At 44.6% G+C, this 21,328-nt stretch overlaps 1 protein-coding gene across 7 annotated transcripts; it reads left to right on the plus strand.

Moving 5' to 3' along the window:
* The first annotated feature begins 6,738 nt into the window (after positions 1–6,738).
* Positions 6,739–21,068, plus strand: RWDD3 (RWD domain containing 3). Of its 7 annotated transcripts, none has more exons than XR_012509119.1 (5): positions 6,740–7,152; positions 16,668–17,155; positions 18,810–18,880; positions 18,992–19,107; positions 19,206–19,220. XR_012509119.1 is itself a non-coding variant. In XM_074370005.1 (4 exons), exons 1-4 carry the CDS (start codon positions 7,068–7,070, stop codon positions 19,318–19,320), a joined length of 804 nt encoding a protein of 267 aa, XP_074226106.1. In that variant the 5' UTR covers positions 6,990–7,067; the 3' UTR covers positions 19,321–21,068. The 7 variants fall into 7 exon arrangements, 4 of the variants coding, with proteins under 4 accessions (XP_074226107.1, XP_074226108.1, XP_074226109.1 ...); XR_012509120.1 differs by having other exon boundaries at positions 6,981–7,152; positions 17,972–18,880; positions 19,206–19,229; XR_012509121.1 differs by lacking the exon at positions 19,206–19,220 and adding an exon at positions 17,972–18,028 and having other exon boundaries at positions 6,981–7,152.
* The last annotated feature ends 260 nt before the right edge of the window (positions 21,069–21,328 follow it).

Raw genomic sequence — 21,328 nt, forward strand, 5'->3', positions numbered from 1 at the left:
AGTATGTAAATATGATAGACGGTGGGGAGGCAAGGAGGGGTCCTCAATCAGACTCAGAAGGAGGAGTGGGATTCAGGCCCAAAGAATGGACAAGAATTCAGTAGACAAAGAGGTGGGAAAGTATTTAACGATAAAGGAGAAGGCGCTAAGGACACAGTATTTGGTGATATGAGCCCAACGGTAGGAACCCTGGCTATGCTTCTCCTAGAATGTAACACTCCTTTTAAAACTAATAAAGCCACCAGTGAAGAAATGTCTGGCCAACCAGTGTTTCAAAGGGCAATAAGAATCACACACAGAAACAGACTCACAGACCTAGAAGACAAACTTATGGTTACCAGTGGGGGAAGGAGGTGGGAGAGGATAAATTGGGAGTTCAGGATTTGCAGATACTAACTACTATGTATAAAATAGATAAACAACAAATTTCTATGTGTAGCACAGGGAACTCTATTCAAAACCTTGCAGTAACCTATAATGAAAAAGAGTATGAAAAGGAATATATATATGTATGTGTATGACTGAAGCATTGTGCTGTGCACCAGAAATTGACACAACATTGTAAACTGACTGTACTTCAATTAAAAATAAAGAAAGAAAATAAAAAAAGAAAAAAGAAAAGAATCACATAAATATAGCAGGATTTTATCTGAAACAACAACAAAATATTCTAGCCCAGTCTTGTATTCTTAGGGAGTCTTTCTATTGTAAGGAGAGAGAGACAGAGACAGAGAGACCCTTCCAGGTGGTAACAGTGCTACAGAAGAAATTTTTTTCTGTTTTCTCAGCTTGACTTTTCTCCTCACTAAACACAGAATGAAACGAACAAGTGAAAACAACAGGGAAATACAGAGACACTACCACAAAGCGACTGTTGTTTTGATCCAGATTGTTAGAAACTGACAAACCAGTGCTTCTCTGTTCCCATTGCTGGGAAATACATCACCATCATTGTGAAATTCTTGAGATGCAAGCAGGCCATCTTGTCTACTCCCATGATTTCAACAGGCTGCCCATTACCACGTGTATGACCTTTTAAGACCCATCTCCCTTACTTCACTACAACCACAGATTTGCTGGGACCCTGTGTAATACTTTGCACGTAGTAAGGTGCTTAATAAATGCTTGTTGAAGAATAAAATCTATGAGATCTATCTCCAGCCATCTTTTCCTGCAGCTTTCCTCCTCCCCTCTTACCCTGTGATGGAGAACCTCTAACACAATGGCCAAGCCAGGCGTCCGGGACCTTCTCTGATGGCCCTCCATGCACCTGCAGGACACTCATCACCCATCCCCGGGGAAGGGTGATGCCTCTCCCAGACTGGACTGAGAGCTCCAGGAGGGCAGTCATGTGTCTTACTCAGCCTGAGACCTCATGAAGTCACCAGCACACAGTAGCACTCCAGAATCCTGGTGAATGAGCCACTGTATGAAGAGTTTATAAATTTTACAGTGAGTTTATTTGTATGAACAAATGTTTATTGAATTCCTAATTTGCCAGCTGCTGTTTTAGATGTGGAGGATACAGGAACAAGACTGACAGGACCCCTGGCTTTGTGGCAGTTGGAATTCTAGTGGAGACAGAGAGTAGGCATGTCTGACTCTGTTTTTGATGTTCGACTGTCCACAGCTTTCAAGCCCACCCCACCCTTTTCCTTTCTGTCCTGCCTCTGAGAAAGTGAGTAAGAAAGTCTGGCACTCCCTCCCTTGTTCAGACCACAGAAACCCCAATCGTGCAGAGGAGAACTCCAACCTGGCCCCACCTCTTAGCCAGATGAACACCAGAGCCACTCACCCCTGCCTTCATTCAGGCCATTTTGAATTGCCCGACTCTTCCCGGAAAGCCTCAGCTTGTGAGCAGCAAACCCTCTCAGACCCTCTCGATGTCTGTGTGTCCTCCTCACTCTGGACGTCTGAACCAGTTTGGAGGGACTGGTGGGAGACTGACCCTGCTCTCTCTGTGGGGCAACCACAAGATGCATGTAAACAAACAGACAAGGAGATTTCAGGTTATGGTAAATTTTATGAGAAACATAAAATGGGACAGTGAAATGAAGCATAAGGGGTGGTGGGGGTCGAAGGACGCGGAAAGGATTATCTCTACAGAATTATGGTCACGTGACGACTTCGTCTCTTGGCCAAAACTCAGCTTGATGTGGTGGAAGCTGCCAGCCATCTCAGTGCTGTTCCCCCACTCTCCACAATAAGGAAGGGATAATAACAATGGTGCTTCATGCCTCTTTTAGCTGCGTACATGGCCTCCCACAATAAAAATGTTATTTCCTGGTCCCCCTTTTAGCTGGGGGCAGTCATGGGACTAAATTCTAGCCGACGGGGCGTGCCTGAGTCCCACTCTCCTGACCACATGTAGACTTGGTGGCTGGGGCTCCAGTGGCCACCCTGGACCACACACAAACCTGGGGACCTGGGATGTGCAGAGCGGAGCCGCAGAAGAGACGGGGTTGGGAGTCTTACACGGAGGAGCCCCACGGCTCTGCCTGCCTCCCTCTACTTGAGCATCTAAGAGAAAACCACCTGTATCTTGTTAAAGACGCTGAAGTTTTCAGTTCTGTGCTTTTCTTACCTGAACAAACCCTCAGTCATGCACTTGCTAAACTTAACACTTCAGAACCCGTCATCTTCTCTCTTAATGTCTTTTACCAACTCTGTTCTCTCTACTTAGCCCTGGTTCTTTTCTTCTTTTCTCTTCCCTCCTAATTTTCCCTTTATTGATTATGCAAAATTAAAATACCCTGATATATTATCTACTGAAAACATTTTACAAATTAACTTACTATAGAGAATATAAAATATACAAAAGCAGACAGAATAAAATGCCAAATCCTTCAGTACCCACAACTCTGCCTCTCCAGTGATTAACCTGTGGTCCACTTCCCCATCCACACCCCAGCTTCTTCCCCCTTCCTGCATGATTTTGAAGCAAACCTCAGACCTCCTATTATTACTGAATAAAGTTTCAAGACTCTCTGTTGTGTAAAAAGCAGATAATCAATTTCCTTCTAGAAACTAAGCCAAATTCCTAACTCATGGTTTCCTTCACTTCATAAAAATCATCTTTTTGTGGGGAGGGTATAGCTCAAGGGTAGAGTATGTGTTCAGCATGCACAAGGTCCTGGGTTCAATCTTCAGTATCTCCACTATAAACAAACAAACAAACTAACTAACTAACTAACAAACCTACCCCCCCCCCCAAAAACCTAAAAGTTTAAGAAACCATCCTTCTCAATCACCTTCTGAAGCGTTCATCTTTCTGTCTCCCCTCTTTGCCCCTCCCGCTTCCTCCTTTTCTCCCCTTCTCTCTCCCCTTTCCCCTTCCTCTGTCTGAATCTAATGCATCTTCTGCCTGTTGGACCCTCACTCCTTTTTCCCTTAAGGAAATCACAACTGTGATTCTCTGACATACTCTCTTTTTCAATTTTCAATCACTGAGAATCCATTTTGCCACAATGGCGGCATTACTCATTTATAATCTCTTTATGAGTTTGGAGAAAAGGATTTTTATAAAATTCGCACAGACCCTAACTGCCCTCTCAGGTAATAAAAACTGGTTAGACTAGTGACACACACTGGAAAAATACCATGAATAAAAAGAATCCACTTACAGTAGTAACCAAAATTAAGTGTTGAGTGTTATTTTGACCAGAAAATCTCTAAAACTTTACTGATAGTGAAGACTTGTTTTTATAACACTGATAAGGCGTTGGATTTTTATGTCAGTGGCCCTGGGCCATGTGGCTGTTTTCTCACAAAGCAAGCTGGAACTGTTTTGCTGTCACTCGTAGGTGAGAACTGAGCACGTTTCTCACGGGCAGAATGAACCACTTTTTTGGAGGGAGTACGGATTACTTGGACAAGGTAGAGGCAGATCTTTCCACAACATGATAACGACTGCAGAGTCAGTATCAAATTCTCACACATTTTATTTATGTTACCTGGGTGAAAAATAAATCTGTGACCCACATACAGTAACAGAACAAAAAGAACTGTGACCAGTCAGCACCCCTGACTTCACATACTTTTGGAAACCCACCACGTTCCTAAGCATGTTTCTCCTCCGGGAAGTTGTGGGAGGGACACGCTACCCAGCGCCCCGTTGCCTCCACCTGTACCACGATAGTGACCTTCACACCAGGAAAATGACAGGATACGTGACAATTCCTGTAGCCTCAGCGTGATCAAAGAATGGTACCTGTTGCGCGTTGGGTTTACCTGTGTAGACCCATGAGGACCGACGCAAGCAAGAGCTTGCTGCTTTTAACGCTCACCTTGCGGAGCCAGGCCAAGGTCAGCCGGCGCCCGAGAACACTTATGAAGTGAGCAAACACAAAACCAGCAGCACGGCTTACTGGAGTTCAGGTTCATTTAGCAAGCTGGCATTTAATGCCTCTTTTGTCCTGCACTCTTAGTGGTTCTTGAAAGCATCTTTACTTGTCTCATAGTGTTAATACGATCATTTTCCTTATCGCCAGCCCCTCTCACTTCAGAATTAGGATTCTCAGCTTTTTTGACACAATGCTAACACTTAACTTCTCTTAATGCTCTTAAAATTGTATGTTCTCGCTTCTATGCCCAATTCTATGATGTCTGACCTAAAATTTCAGACACAGAGTTGATCTGTATCTGTCTACATACTACTTATGATAAAGTGAGTAGAAGTGTTTCCCCAATAAGTTAAAAGAACTATCTCCCAGGTTAGTGGTTTTAACTGGAGGTGAGAGATTGAAAGCTGCTCCTTTGGCCTTGGAAAAGCAACTATTTAGAAAAGCTGCAGGTATAAATGACACCGTTCTAGGAAACCGTGCACTGCTCGGGGCAGGGGAGTGGAGAGAGAGAAGGGGACCCGTGCTCTGACTAGACATTCATCCACATTTAAATATTTAGAATTTTCAGTAGCTTGTGAATACAAGAACATTTATTGCATTAAGGTAGGCTTTAGATATTTGACATGTAGTGATATTTTCATAGTGTGAGAAATATCAAGCTGACATTATGCTTTCTCTGTGATGATTACTTCCAAATGTCAGAGCAGAAACTTATTCATGGAGCTTCAGGGCCTTAGGATAGTGTCAATTTAAAAGACATTCACATCGACTTCTTTCTTATTTAAACATGCTAAATGGAGTCTGAAAAGTGGGTTAAGAAATCAAGGAAGAAAGGAAGAGCAAAGAAGAAATCTATTGACAAGAACATTTTAAATAGATTAATGCACTCTTACATCAATTTCATGGACACCTTGCTGACAGCAGGCTTCAGGGACTGCCTCCTAACATTTCTGACAGTTGTAGTCTTACTGTTCACACTGTTTCAGTCATATATTGAATTTGGGAAATTAAAACTAATATATGAACTATTTGATTTTTTGTAGAGTATCTTTAATAAATAAGTCAGATAACTAAATTACTATTTTCTTATCACTTTTAATACTAACATTGGACCTCAAGCTAAAATCAAACAGAACTTAATGATATTTTAAATGAAAAATTTATTCTTTTTGTTCACCAAATTCTTTAGCAGCTAATTATGAACCTACTGAACTGCTATTTTGGAAATAACTCAAAGGAATAATTAGCATTATTTTTAAACAAATTGGCCACGTCAGAGATAATTATGCGTTTAAATAAACCTTTGTCTTTTCAATTATGTACACAGCAGTGCCCTTAATTACTTGGGGTCACTGAAATCCCGTGGAATCCTCTGAAAAGCATTTCTCCTGCAGCTTATCTTGTTAGATTTCCTTTCTGGTCTTGGAAGCCAGTATCTTTTCCTTTTTAAAACCACTTTTTAGCAGCAGTGGGGATGATGGTGATGATGGTAATTTGAATTCAGTCTTAAAATCAGCCCCATTTGTTCTGACTTCTGTAGGTCAATGACAGAAGTCACTGTGTAGCCATCTGACTTCCCTGATTTATCTCACAAAATGTTATCTCCAATACAAACAAAAGTTGTGGGACCTCCATGAGCTAGACCAGCTACTTTTGGGGGCTGCAAAATTTTGAACTGTGATTTTAAAAACAAAAGGACAAATCAGACACATCAAACATGCTGACTGACAGAACTATCACACAATCATTGCAACCTTGTTCACGAACTCAAAGCTGAAACAGAATGGACTGATAATCCTGTCACTCTGTTGGTATTCCTCAAATTTTTAAATTTTAAGCGCTGAGTTCAGGGGTGATCATTTCTTTACTATGTTTCAAGAATTACATTGTTTTGTTTGCACCGAATATCACAAAATAAGTAATATTGAAGGGCTAGCGTTTGCTGCATTTATACACTTGATTGTACCCCCAAAGGCCCGTCGATGTCTTCAGGGTTGTCCCCTGTGAAGGCTGGAGACAAACGGGAACGTTAGGATGCTGCCCAGCACCCTGGTGCATAGCTCCCTCAAGAATGTCAGGGCGGACAGGCCGGACCTTCCCCTTCTGCATCCGTTAAGAGGAAGGGGTCCCAGGAATCTGGTCCAGGTCCAGAGTCCCAGAGCCAGTCACAGCTCAGCATCTGGAACTTGTCACCGCCCGGACGTTTTCCGAGGGCGGAGAATCTCGACTGCTCCGTTAGCTACAGTGTCCCCAACACCTGGGTCAGTTCTGAGCCAGACAAGGGCTAACGTCTTCTGGCCACTTGGCTGCCTGTTGTCTCTTCCTAACCTCCAAGACCCTTTCAAGGCCAAGTCTGGGCGGGAACGGCGCGCCCTCAAGGCGTGGGCTGCAGTCCCAGAATCCCGGGCTCTGCGGGGAGGCGTCCCTGTCAGGAAGGCAGCAGGGGAGCTGCGTGGTGGCCTCGAGCAGACACCCTGCCGGGACCACGGGGCCTTCGCCCTCGGAGAAGAGTCTCCCCGAAGGGGCTGAGCCCACCGTCTGGAGTTAGCGAGCAGGAGCTGGTGGGCGGGACTTGACGGGCTCTCCTGCCCTCCGCGCGCTGTGGAGACGCGAAGCGCCCCCCGGTGGCCGCCCGGGCGCGCTGCTCTGGGCCGGGAGCGGCGGCGGCGGCGGCGGCGGCGGCGGAAGGGGCGGTGCCGAGCCGGCGGAAGGGGCGGTGCAACGATGGCGGAGCCGGTGCAGGAGGAGCTCTCAGCCCTGGCCGCGATTTTCTGCGGGCCCGACGAGTGGGAAGTGCTGAGTCGCTCAGGTGACTACCCCCGCGCGGAGGGGCCGGGCGCCCTCTCCTGCCCACCGCGGAGGCTGGGCTCCCTGCCCCGGGCCCACCCCTGGCGGCCCGGCTGGCTGAATGACGGAATGACACGCGCCGGGACTGGGCGTGTGAAGGAGGCGGCCCCTGACGCGTGGGGAGCGCCGCGCCCCTGCTCGCTACTCGGCAGCAGACCGACAGCTTGCCGTCCAGGCTCGTGCGGGCCGCCCCTGCCCCTGCCCCCTGCGCCCTGTCCCCCGCTCGCTCGTGCCCACAACCCTCGCCCCCCACTCGCCGGCCGCCCAGCCCTGCGAACCAGCCGTGCCCGCCTGGAGGGCACTCCCCCATGCCCTCCCTGGCCACCCTGCACTCAGTCTTCATCTCTCCCTAAAGAGAGGCCTGTCCTGACACCCCCGCTTTAAAGCCAGCTTCCCCAAGCTGCGTTAAGTCCTTCGTAAGCACCATTCACGTTGTCCTCCAGAGCACCCACCACAGTTTTAACTTGGTTGTCTCAAGTTGCATGAGGGCAGGGACCCTGTTTATTTCGCAGTCACAAAACTACAGGCGCCTAGGGCAGTGCCAGGCACGTGGTAGCTATTCAGTATGTTTGTTGAATGAATTTTTTGATTTCGACCAAAGCTCAGAATTCTTTCTCAGTTACGTTTCCAAGTTGACTGCTTCTCTTACGCCTTTTCTAGTCTGCTGAAAGGTGTCTTGGGGGCGCATTAATTATTCAACTCACATTTATTTATTCCCCGGAAACGTTGACAGGGTTTCATAGACATCACCCTTGTCCTCTAGGAGCTTACAGTCTAGAAAGGTTCTTCCGGCCGTATTTTGATGATAGTTAAAACTTATTCTCTCCCTGTCTGTGGCTTCTGTTAAATAAAAGCCAAAACTGCAGTTTATGAAAAAGTGCAGTGATGCAGATAATTTTCAATTTTCACTTAGCTTTCAAATACATTATGTAAATTTTTTGGCATGAGATTTAAACGTCAATTATGTTTCAGCTACTACTAAAGTTATCTGACTATAAATTGGTTAACCTTTAAGAGGTAGTCTAAAATGTGCTGGGTGTTGTGAGAAAGCCATCAAGGGTTAGGATCTGTTCCTGATATCCATGTGGAGTGTTAATTCACACACGGAGCAGGAGTTGGCTCCTTTTCATGTATTCTTTCTTGATCAGCCGTCTGCACACGTTCACTGAGCATGGTTATGTTCTGGGCCTTGTGAGCCAGCTCTTGTAGTGGAGCTGCTTTGCTTTTAGTGCCTAGCCTGTCTCGTAGCTTTCTGAAACAATTGTTCAAACTCCATGTGAAAGGATTTACCCACTTTGAGTGTTTTCTTGTGACCCATCTACTGATTGGATAGCATTTGTAATTCTTCATCGTCTTACTTGCTGTCTCCGCTGCTCTCTTTATTGCTAATTACTTCTGCCGGAGGCAGGCTGTTTGAAGAGATCATCAGTTTTCTTAAATTCCTTTATTATGGCTCATCTGGGAATATCCTGGAAAAATGAACCTATGATTTCTCATTACACCTGAAAGAGGATGGAGTGGTAGTGGTCTGGGTCACTAGTACACGGCTGAGCATATGACACTGCTGATGGGTCAGAGAAAACCCAAAAAAGGAAGCATAGAAAGAAAGCAGTTTCTTAATATGAAGAACACTGTAGACCCTTTATCTGCTGTTAAATTGAGCATGACTTTCAAGCCATGCCTCCTAATTAATTTAACTCAGTCTTCTGGCATCAATAAGTAATTGAGTTATAAAAGAATTCAGTGTAACAACTGAGGACATTTTATTGCTGGAAGGCTCATTGGAGACTAGAACAGTTCAGGGATTGAAGTAGGGATGTTTGATTCTCGCAACTGGGAGATAAGGGTAAGGTAAGGACTTTAACAGACCACAGTAAACAGACAGGGGGCTGCTGGCCACCACTCTCATGGTCACTGTCAGCTAGGGTTGGAGGATATAAGCTTAACACCAGAACATTCTGAACACCATCAGTTCCTTCCTGGCGTATCCCCACCCCCCAGATACGTTTCACGTCGTTACCACTGGAATCAGGTTCACACTGGGTAGGATTGCACTTCTGGTATGAGAAGGCTCAGGCTGCCAAATCAAAGGTCATCTGGTAAGGCCGTTAGATTGAAGAGTCTGAATAGTTGGATTCAGTTTAGCTGGACTAATTTATGCTGAGAATTTCAGGGGACATATGGACATTGTGGTCTCTTTGCGATGGTTTGTAGTAAGCTCATAGTAAGAGGCATCAGGTGTAACTATCTAGTACGGCTGCAAATTATGTAAGCGCCCACTCCTGTCTAGCCGAGGGCTGTGGGTAGACAGGTCAGGGGTATTTGGTTTCTCCCTGTGCAGTGCAGCCAGGCGAGGTGCCAGGCATAATAACGGGGTCACCTGCCGTGTACCTGATACTTTAAATGCGTCTTACTTGGTGAGGGGTATTCTTTTTTTTTTCTTTCCAGTATTTTATTTGAATGTTATATAAATAAAATCCAGCCTAGGTATAGAGGTTCATGCTAGGAACACATTACTCAGTAATAATTCTTGGGCATAAAAGGTAATGATAAACAGGAATACAGTAGTAAGAGCAGCTGACACTAACATAGTGCTTTCTCCATGCCAAGCATCGTTCTGAATGTTTTACGTATGTTTAATTTGATGAGGGGTATTCTTAACTTTATTTTACAGAGAAAGTAACCAAGGCTCAGGCTGGTTAAGGAACCACCCGGCCCCAGAGTGTACGGACCCTCGCGCTGCATCGGGGGCCTTGGTAGAGATGAGGCTGCTGTCTCAGGACAGTTCTTAGAGCAGGGATAACACTAGTCCGGGAAGAGAGAGCAGGGGCACCCCGAGCAGAGACGGGTGTGACCCAGCTTGTTCAGAAGAGCTCCGAAGGGCAGTGTGTGCACGCCTGTGGGTGTGCACCTGTGAGACAGGTCGGGTTGGTATTGTTACAAATCTTCATGGTCCTGATGAGGTAATTGAGGGTCACAGAGGTGATATTCCCATAGTCCGTGCTCATTATACATGAAGTTGTGTTTCTGAAAATCATCTTACAGATCAAAAAGTTGTAAAATGGGAGCTGTCACAAGACTCAATTCATAAAATATGCTTGTCCAGTAGCTTCAGAGTGAATTTTTGTATTCTGCTAACACTGATGTTCAGATTGGATTGGGCCCTCTTGCAAAATGCATCGTGACTGTCACCCACTGACCTCTCTAAATCTGCTCAGCCCTGTTTCCTGCTGCTTGTCGGCACTGAGGTCACCACTAAAACCAATTCAGCCTTGAACTTCTCTTCTAAAGGATGGGATTGCCACTTTTAGCTTCACTTATTTTTAGTTTTTTTTCCCCTGTAACCACACTTTAAACGTATATAAAACTCCAGCTGTAACATGAAAAGAGGCACTGGTGGATGCGTACTTGTGGGGAGCTGCCTGGGAGTAAGACGAAAGAAAATCCTGTGCAGTGAAGTAAGAGAGGGTGCTGAGGGCTTTTGAGTGCTTTTCTGAGCAAAGTCTTACCCTAAGGGGACATAGAGAGACTGCAAAAAAATAAAATAAAAGCAAGTATAGGGCAAGTCAATTGTGTATGGTATTTAATAATGTCTTAATGGGCTCAAAATAAATCTTGAAGAACTCATTCTCCTACGTTTTCTTTACATTTTCCACCGTTTTCTGTTATTGGATGGCATTTATTGAGTTTCTGTTGTGTGTAATTATGGAGTAGGGTGAATTCTTAAAAAATAACATTAGTGTGGACTTTGGAGTTCAGTTCAGTTTCTCCTGTTTGAATTTCTGTTGTTTGGAGTGTGGTTAGGAGCATAATGTCTTTCATGTGCTTGTGAGGAAGAATAAAGTTTGATACCCCTATTTCGGTTATGAAATTGCTGTACTGTATTAAGGCAGCATGACTTCTACAGAAAACAAGCCCAAGCTAGGGGTTATGCGGGTGAACTTCAGCCAGAGGTAAGACTTACATCTTTTGGAAGGGTCTTTTAGAATAGATGAAAATAGTCTTGGAACTTATGAAAATTTTGGTTTTCTGGGGCAGACATAGGTTTTCTACGGTGTAGATGATTTTTGAGAGTAAGTTTGTGAGTTAAACTTAATAACTGGAGTTTTGCGGGGCCAGGGGAGGCCAGAGATTAGCACTAGATGTAGAGCGCCATTATTTTTCTGTTCATCAATCTGATTCTAAGCTGTTAATAATCTTAAAGCAGATAGGGACAACCTTGTTTTCTTTTTTATGAAAAAAAAAAAACAACAAAAAAAAACTACCGAAATCAGACTGACAGTGCATGTAGTTACATGAAAAATTCTGAAGCAAAAAAGAGCCAGTTTAATTGCATGGACAAACCAAGGCAGATGAGAAATGGAAGAGTAATAGATAAACTACTAGAGTTATAGGGAGAAAATGAGTTTTAAAAGAATCTGTAATTTTATTACCACATTAAATATTAGTAAAATAGGGTATGTTATGGGCTTTTCATTTTCTTACAGAGATAGCATCATTTTGTGTAATTTCAGCTTGCAACTCCTGCGTGTGTGTGTGTGTGTGTGTGTGTGTGTGTGTGTGTGTGTGCAGACATGCAAGGAGTCACACAGAAGACCAATTAGGAAGACTATTAATCCTTCCCAATTTTTGATAGAATTGAAGCAGTTTTTCTTCTAAGTATATAACATAATTTCACAGTTTTCTGAGGCAAAAGTCAGAATTTTCTCCCATTGCTTGTCTATTTGCTGACTAGGACCAGAAAATGAGTAAGAGAGGAAGTTGGTAAGGATTTGAACGGCCAGCTCAGTGGCCTTTCAGGACTTTCTCCCTGGACTGCCTGTCTCTGTCCCCGCACTGGGCGGAGCAGCTGAGTGTGTGTATGGCAGAGGCTGGGGAACGCGGTGGGTTTCAGGGTTCTGACCAGAGGGGAGTCTTGCTTGAGGGAAACGCTTGCTTCTGGGCACAGGTACTGTTAGTTTCCTGCGGCTGCTGTAACACCTAACCACAAATGTGTTGTGTTAAAACAATGCATATTTATTCTCTTACGGTCCTGGAGGTCAGAAGTCTGAAATCAGGTTCACAGGGCTGCAGTCAAGTAGTCAGCAGGGCTGCCCCCCTTCTGGGGGCTCCAGGGGAGAGTCCCTTTCTGTGCCTTTTCTAGCTTGGAGAGCTCCGTTCTTTATCCTCCTTGGCCCGTGGCCCATTCTCCATAGTCAAAGCCAGCAGCACAGAATCTGTGATTACATTGCCTTCTTCTATGGTAACCTCTTCCCCTGCCTCTCGTAAGGGCACTCGGGGTTATATTTAGAGTCCACTGGATCCTTAACTTGGTGACATCCGCAGAGGCCCTTTTGCCATGTGAATGAACACATTGACGAGTTCTGGGGATGAGGACGGAGGCATCTTTGGGCCAATTTTTGGCCTACCACAGGAACCAGGGACGTCTTCACCCGGGAGACCATGACTACAAGCTAGTGGCGTAGTGCTCAGAGCTGCGTGACTGTAAAACTTTAAAGTTGTTTTTTTTTTTTTTTTTTTTTTACAAATTATAAAACTATTTCTTGGTTGTTGTCTAAAAAGAAAACTGAGATATTCCTGTGGTGAAGAAAATAGTTAATTGGTTTGACCATAATAATTCTGGGTATGAAAACACCACAATAAATTCAGAGTACCATGGAACTCATAAGACAGGCTTTAGAGAGCAGTTTGGTGGTTGAACAAGAAAGTGGCAGAAAGCGGAGAGTTAAGGACCTTTCTGGGAGCTGGGATAGGAGGAGCAAGGCCCAGAGATGGGAAACCAGAGACTGTGTTCAGGACGTAGCAAGAAATGGGTTAGCTGAAGTAAGGAGAGAGGACGCTGGGGTGGAAGGCTGGCTCTCGGCGTTGGGTGGAGGAGTCTGTAATTCGTTTCTCAGTCCGGGAGAGTGGCATGGGGTAATTTGGTTTAGGGAGAGATGGGCTGGCAGTGAGGAACCCACTTTTGCAGAAACCACAGAAAGGCTTGCATTAGGGTGGTGATAGTATGAATGAAAAGGAGAGAAATTCTAGAGAACTTGTTGTGGGACTTTGGCAATTGAATGTTAAGTGTGAAGTAATGGGGGAAAAAAGAGGCCGAGGTGGCTTTAAGAATTTAAGCCTGGGTGACTGGACCGTGAAAGTAGTTCATGGGGTTGTACTTTAAAGGATGCCCTAGGAGGTGAGGAAAAGGAGATGGAGCAGCAAAGGAAAGATCAGAGGTGCAGGGAAAGAAGCAGGACAGTGTGGCGTCTGGGAGGGGAGGGAGGAGAGGATTTTGAGAAGGAGATTGGCGCAGTAGGTCCAGATGCCGTGGAAAGGTAGGGCAGGATAAAGGCCATCGAACGTGGCTGGATCGGGGTCCCAGGCCCCCTCAGGCTAGAAAGACTCACAGGACTCAGCAAAGCTGGTGTACTCATGGCTACAGTTTATTACAGCAAAAGGACAGGTAAAGTCAGCAGAGAGGAAGGGTGCCTGGACTGAGGCCCAGGAGAAAGCAGGGTGAGCTCTCAGGAGTCACACAAACGTGCGCAGTTCTCTCGGCAACGTGTGGCAGCACGTGACAGGTGTCGCCAACGGGGGGCGCTCCCCTGAGCCTGGGTGTGGAGAGGGCGAGTTGGGAGGCAGTCACAGTGGCATTCTGCCTGCATGGCTGACCTCAGCTGCTCAGACTCCAGCCAGAGTGAGAGTTACCTGCTGCTAGCATGTACTGCTCAATCAAATCGGTGCCCTGTTGCCCAAGGCCACAGCCACACAAGAGACACTCCCATCAGGCAGAATATCCCATGGGCTCATCGCTCACTTCTCGGGAGCCAGCCAGCGACCTGAGGACAGGCCTTCCTAGGGAGTGCGGCGTCCCGGCACCCCGGGCCTGCTGGTTACCTTCCAGCATGGCGGTGGCTGGGAGCCCACTGGCAGAGTCTGGGAAAGGAGCTTCCGGGAGAAGTGATGGTAGAAGCCTCGGTACCGGTAGCTAGGCAGGGGTGAAAATGAGAGCTCAAGAAGATTGGAAATGAAAGGACAGAGAAAGATCTGTAGCCTAAGAGAATTAGTGGCACTGAATTTTTTATTTTGAAGCAAGGAGAAGGTAAATATTTTATAAGCAGAAGGAAGCAAACATTAGAGGAAGTGGTGGAAAATGCAGGCACAGGAGAAGTGATCAAGTTTGGAGCCATGTCTGAGAGGTGGTGGGGTTTGCCGTGAAAGGGAGGAAGACACTTCCTTCTCAGAGAGAAGAGTGAAAAGGAGAGTGAAACGCTGGGGAGAACGAACGTACTGTCAGGTGGTCAGGCGTTCCTGACCACCGCGAGGGCTGGCGCACTTCTGTCGGGACACAGTGAGCCCTGGTGGACTTCGCCAGTGTATTACTCACTGCACCACAGGCAGCATCCACTTCATGCTCATGTTGCTTCCCCTTGTCCCCCAAGTCCCATGGGGCCACGAGGACACACTGGGGGTCTTTGTTACAGCTGAGGAACACGGAGCCCCCAGTTTTATAAGGGAGCCGTTAGCAATCCTGCCCAACCTTTGTCTTGATCATGTTATCTTTATTATTCTGGTCTGGAAGCGAATCTTCCCCGGCCTGCAGGGAGCAGCACATTGGCTTCAAAGGCTGTCCATCATGCACATGCCCTTGACCAAAGCTGTCAGTTTCCTTGGTCAAAAGATATTCAGAAATGCCACTCCCATGAAGAGTAATCTCCATGGAGATTAAAAAATATATACAGGTTTATAGAAATTATATGAAGATATGTTTGTAAGTAAAGACATTTTTGGGTGTAGAGAAGGTGAGGAAGACCACTTTGGCTCTGTCCACTGTCTGATGTTATGAAACTGGGTTGAGTTAAGGCTAAGGGCTATGAGTCCTTCCCACTGTTTCCTCTCACAGACTGGTACAGTGCCTTGGGCCCGTGGGTGCTCAGTGAACACTTGTTGAATGATGGATGAATGAAGAGCTTTAAGTCATGCCTCCTCCTTGAGAGGGAAGGTGGGCCCCCTCCGTGATTTCTGGAGGGTTTATTTAGCCTCGTGTGCGTACATTGCCTCTAGGTCCGTTTATAATGCCTGTTTCACCTAGTGAAACGTACTGATCTAACTGACATATAGGGCGCCTACTTTAATAATAAAATATTTTTTAAAAAGTATAAGTAAAAAGATGGAAGAAAGAAGGGTTTTGAGGAAACGGTGTTGGGTTTTAGAGGAATGTACTAAGTTAGGGTTGGACGATCTTTATGCACACACGTTTTACTTACATAATACAAATTTAAGTTATAGCATTTTAGTATGATCTTTAGAATGGTTACTGCCTGGGTTTCAGGGTGGTGTCCTAAAATAGCAGTGCTGTGCAGCTGGTACTGAAGTTTCTATTAAAGAAAAACCCTGTATAACAGATGTGTTTGGCCCGGTACGAATCAATGTCTGTAGCAACCGCTTTTTATGTAAGTGGAATCGGATGGCTAGAGAGTCATTTTAATGTTCTGTTAGGTTCTTTAAAATGGGGAGGCATTCAGGTTTCCATTGTTGAGGCTGGTGAGCAGCAGTCCGGGTATGAAAATGAGAACGATTTGACTGCCTGTCTTGTGAGGCAGAATGAAGCGCGGGCTGTGGGGGAAGGAGCGGGGCCGACGAGGCAGGTTCGCTTCAAAGAGCCTCGTCTGCGCCCAGTTCTCTCCTCCTCTGCTCTTCTGATCCGCGTGCTCCTGCCCCCTGCAGAATGAATCGGCCTGACGTTTTATCAGCTTTTGAAAAGTGGGGTGAAGTGGTGTGGAACACATCAGGGGGGTGAAGTGGAGCAAATCTGAAAGAGAGCGGGGTGTTTCATCTCTTTCCTCGGTGTGCTTTCCCCTCCTCCTTGGGGGCCATAAACGGCTGACTTGGTGTCCGCCCAGGTTTAGCTCTTCTCGCCGCCCTCGTGTTACGCCCGATCCTAATGTATGTGAAGTGAGAGAAGAGCAGGTCCAGGCAGTTCCCGAGTCGTGCACAGTCATCACGCCCTCTGCACCCCTACAGCCACGCGGGATCCAGTGTCTGCTGTGACTTGGACTTACTGCAAAATGACTTTCACTGGATTTCGTGTATAACTTTTAAACTAATTACTGATTTTACATATACACGATACTGTTTTTTTGAATGTTCATATGAGTTTATTAGGAATTTTCAGAATTATCAACTAAGTCTGGGTAGGAAAAAAACCATGTGCTGAGAAACCTTTCTGGTAAACTTAATAAAAATGGGTTAATAGCAATTGTAAATGCCAGTGAAATCCTGGGTGCTGGTCTGCATGAATCTGTGGATATGTATGTATGGCTGAAGGAAATAATCTGTAAACTGTTGCTTTCTGAGTATGATGTGTCTCTTCATTAAAGAAATGAGTTTTCACATGAACAATAAATCAACACTTGAAACAAAAATTTTAACTTGTTAGTGTTCCATTCAAATTGCATTAGGCACAGCTAATCATTATTTTTGGATGCCTTCCAGAGACAGATGGGACTGTGTTCAGAATTCTCGCAAAAGCCGAAGGATTTATGGATGCGGATATATCCTTACAATTGGTGTTCCATTTACCGGTCAATTACCCATCGTGTCTACCTGGTGTCGTGGTTAACTCCGAACACCTGACCAGGGCCCAGTGCCTGACTGTGAAAGAGAAGTTACTCGAGCAAGCAGAGAGCCTTTTGTCGGAACCTATGGTTCATGAACTAGTCCTCTGGATTCAACAAAATCTCAGGCACGTCCTTAAGCAAACCGAAACTGGAAGTGGCAGCGAAAAGTGTACTTCCACAGTCAGCACGACTGCGGATGATGGATTGTGGATAACTCTTTTGCATTTAGATCACATGAGAGCAAAGACTAAATATGTCAAGACTGTGGAGAAGTGGGCTTCCGATTTAAGGCTGACAGGAAGACTGATGTTCATGGGTAAACTAATACTGATTTTACTGCAAGGAGACAGAAACAACATCAAGGTGCCAACAGTTTAATGTTGAATATGAATTTGGCCATTTTCTGCTGACGTGGTGTGTCTAATGTATAAATGTGTTTTATAACAGTGAGACCGATTAATCATTAAGATGTTTTTGCTTTCACTCTTAACATGTTAATGGATCGTTATTTTTCTTCTTAAAGAATATCTTTAACTTCTACTTAAAACTACAGACTTGCAAAGAATACGTAGAAGATTATGTTTTAAAAGTCATGCCGCTTACTGAGAGTGATAGGTTATTAAAAAAAATCTCTGCAGTGCATGAGTGTTTGTTTCTGTAATTAGCGTTGAGCCTAAACTTTATATAAATTTGCCCTAAAAGTTTGGGCATATTTTGTTTCTTTTCTTAAGCACAGCAAAGTGTGTATTTGTGAGTAGTCTGCAAAAATCTTAACTTTTTGGCATTTAAAGATTCGTTCTGACACTTGAATTGGTGTGTGCAGTACCTGGAAAGAGGAGCTGGTCCCTGCTAACCAGGATTCAGCGTGAGTGGAAGGAGAGTCGTTAGCGCTGTCAGCTTGTCACCTCCTCCCTAACTTTCGCTTTCCACCTGACTTGTCTCAGCAGCTGCTTTCAAAGTCATCATCTTCCTCCCGTGTTTCAAGTTCTCATTCTAAACTCAACTAACCTGTGTGGGACCAGACAAGACAAGCTGCTTATTGCATTTTAAATCTTAAAAGAGCTACAAATAACCCAATAGGTTTTTATGCTTCCAGGTGGGGTGGGTCAGCAATAATTACAGTGGAATTTATTTAAAACAGATTTATGGATTTATCTTGCACAACGTATCATTTTACAGATTTGTAGGGTAACTACCTAGCTTTTTCACGATGGGCTCTCATCACAAAACTTGCTGGTAAGTAGCTTCAGCTAACCAGAGTAGTGCTAGGTTATAGCATACAGGCACAACAAGTAATTCAGATTTATATAGATCCTGGGCTGGGGTCTGGCCAAGGAGCCACATATTTTAAGGTGATTTATAGTATATGTACAAAACTTGATCCTTTTGGGTAAAATACTGGCTGGCAAAGTGAATACAAATTAATTTCCTTGCTCATATTTCCCCAAAAGCCTCGGCTTTTTCTTTAAGCCAGCTCAGGCGCATCAGGCTCAGGGCGGCTGATTTTCAGATGTTGTTGCTCAGATTGGATCCATCAATTAATTACCATGCATTTAATCGTATGGCTGGAGCTCTGCTACTGCAGAGTACTTTTTAAAGAGTTCTTTCTTTTTTATTAGCTGTCCCTGAAATGTCGTTTAACGTAAATATCTCTTCAGTTTTTATGGTTGTGTATCAGGAGAATTAGTTACATATTTATAGACGGCATCAATTTGGGGCGTTAGGTGCTGTGCACCTCTTAATTTCATTCAGGCCTTGAAGTGGTAACAGTAATGACAGCCGCTGGTGCTGTGTTAAGCACCGTGTGCCAGGCGCCCCTCTCAGTGCTTTTACGTGTATTAACCCATTTAATCCTCACAGCTGCCCCGTAAGGTAGGTGTTGTTATGAGCACCATTTTGTGGAGTAGGTTACTGAGGCCCAGAGGGTTGTTGTCACGAGTGCCAGGATCAGACCTAGCAGGCTGCCCAGTCTAGATTTAAGCCTATGTAGTTCATTTACATCCTCCTTTTACTTCAGCACTCGCCAGTACGTTATGCATCCAAGGATGTAAAGACACTGTGACTCTCGCTGCTTGGTTCGGAAAGCAAGTAAGTACTCTGTAAGCATGAAAGTAAGCCGGCAGGTTTATGGCTCCTGTAAAACTAGGACTTTGAAATTCAGAGTAAGGTATGTTTTTAACGTACTGCATTATCCTTTAGGAGTACCTGATTCTTCAGAAAACCTCCAAAGTAGATGTGGACTCAAGTGGAAAGAAATGCAAAGAGAAAATGATTAGTGTACTGTTTGAAACAAAAGTACAGACAGAACACAAAAGGTATAATTTAGGACTATTGCAGATGGAAAAGCAACTGAATCGATAATTATACTCTGACAAATCTAAGCATATTCATGAGTTTCTCTTGTGTAATGCAGGTTTCTGGCATTTGAAGTCAAAGAGTATTCATCGTTGGATGAGTTACAAAAGGAATTTGAAACTGCAGGACTTAAGAAGCTTTTCTCCGAATTTGTACTTGGGCTGGTAAAATGAAATGGGAGACAGGAGTCTTTCAGTGAAGCAGCGGTGGGGTTTTTGTTGTTGTTGTTTTTGTATTGGATTTGAGGAGTAGCTAATTGAAATACTCATAAGGGAACAATTTTAGAGTTTCTCTGAAGCAAAATGACAGACACCATCATAACTTCAGGAACAAGAGCCAATTCTGTTTATGGAATATTAAATAGTAAAAACAACTGTGTATTCTAATTTTTGCCAGTAAAGGCTTGGTTTAATAGATAGAATGTTATTTGAAAGATAAATATGAAAAGATGATGGTAAATGAGCCCTTGTGTTTATACAGAGGATTTGTTTGGAACTGCGCTACTTTCTGGCCAATTTTCTCGTAATTAAATGAATTTTTAAAAAGAGATTTATTTTCATGTTTACATGTTTAGCATTTGATCACGATTTTCCCCCATTCAGCTTATTATGTCTAATGTTTTAAGTTGAATGTTAAGAAAAATATAACACTGATTTTCTTTGTGGAATTGCATAAATGCTTAGTTTAAATACAAACCAAAGAAGTTCTATAGAACTTGATTTACAATTTCTTTCTTTGGGGTCCCAGAATAGCATGGTAGTTATAGGACTGGAGAGTCAATTTAAAATAAAATTCTCTTTTGAAATACTTACCTTCTAGTTTTATAAGGGGAGAAATGTTTCACACAAAATTAACTTGGCTTCCTGGATGGAGGAAATTATATAGAGATACTATTTTTTATTTCTTACGAAATTTGTTAAAGTATGATAACCTCAAAATGCATTTATTATGACCTGAGGAGAGAAGTCATAAAATAAAAGCTTGTGTTAAAATCTGTACCACAAGCATAAATAGGCACTCATGTTTGAAAAAGGATAGTTGTGTGCATGAAGCCACCTGTGCTTTGAATAAGGGGCCAAGTGATGTAAGAAAGGCCCGGCACATCCCTCTCACTGCAAGCACGGTGATGTCATTATAAAATTATAACTGATGGGAGAGAGAACTGAGGAAACGTGCGGCGTGCTGAGCAGCGTTCTCGACAGGGCTGTCCTGTGACTATGGCAGTTTGATCTGATTGGCTCGTTTTCAGGCGCCGTTGTACCTGTTGACTGTTTTATGGGGCTCCGTTAATGAGAGGGGATTTCGGTTCCTTTATCTCACTCTAGAGTGTTGATGATGTTTTCCTGGAGAACTGGCAAGTGCAGCCAGGTGGTTCTACGGGAGGGTGACTTCTCGGGGCTCAGAAGCCACAAGGAGCCTGCGCCCGCGGCTGCAGCGTCGGAGGCTGTTGTCATTGAGCCTGGATCTACTGGAATGGTGCTGCCTCAAATGGAGCTGCAGTTGCTGGCAGTTGGGAGTCAGAGTCACTCCACCCCCGTTGTGCCACCGCAGCAGCTGCCAGCAACCGCCAGGGCGCTGGGACTCTGCCTTCCCAGCAACACCCCCACCTGGCCAAGCCCAACAGCAATATCGTTGGCCAAGAAGGCTGGGAAATGTAGTTTGCATGTCCCAGCCCCAGGGGGGTGGGTGTGCCATGGGAAGTGCGGGGAGAGGGAGCTGAGTGCCAGTTGTAAGGAACCAGCACGACCTCCCCTTTTAGCTGTTGAGCATCCACACACAGCCTTCTACCCATTTTTAAATTCCTGTATGACAACAGGTTTATGCTTCTGTCTATGCAGACGTGACTATCTTTTATACAAATGAAGAAACTCTCATCTTCTTCCCAAAAAGGGGAGAAATAAAGTCCCATCAGTTACTATTATCCGTAGTGGTGTTCATTTTTCTAGTTCAGTCACAATCCTGCCTAGATGATTAAGCTGTCAGGTTTGCTACCACCACCATTTCTTATATAACTTGACAGAGGGTAGGGGAAGAAAAAAATAGTTAATACGCACAAAAATGCATGGAACAGGCAATGAAGCAAATTTGCCTAAGTACTTATTTCTGTAACTGGTCATGAAACTGCAGTTTATATTGACAACTTCTTCGTCTACTTCGTTTACTTTGTTCCCGGCCAGCACT

This window comes from Camelus bactrianus, chromosome 9 (assembly GCF_048773025.1).
Source record: "Camelus bactrianus isolate YW-2024 breed Bactrian camel chromosome 9, ASM4877302v1, whole genome shotgun sequence".
NCBI lineage: Eukaryota > Metazoa > Chordata > Mammalia > Artiodactyla > Camelidae > Camelus > Camelus bactrianus.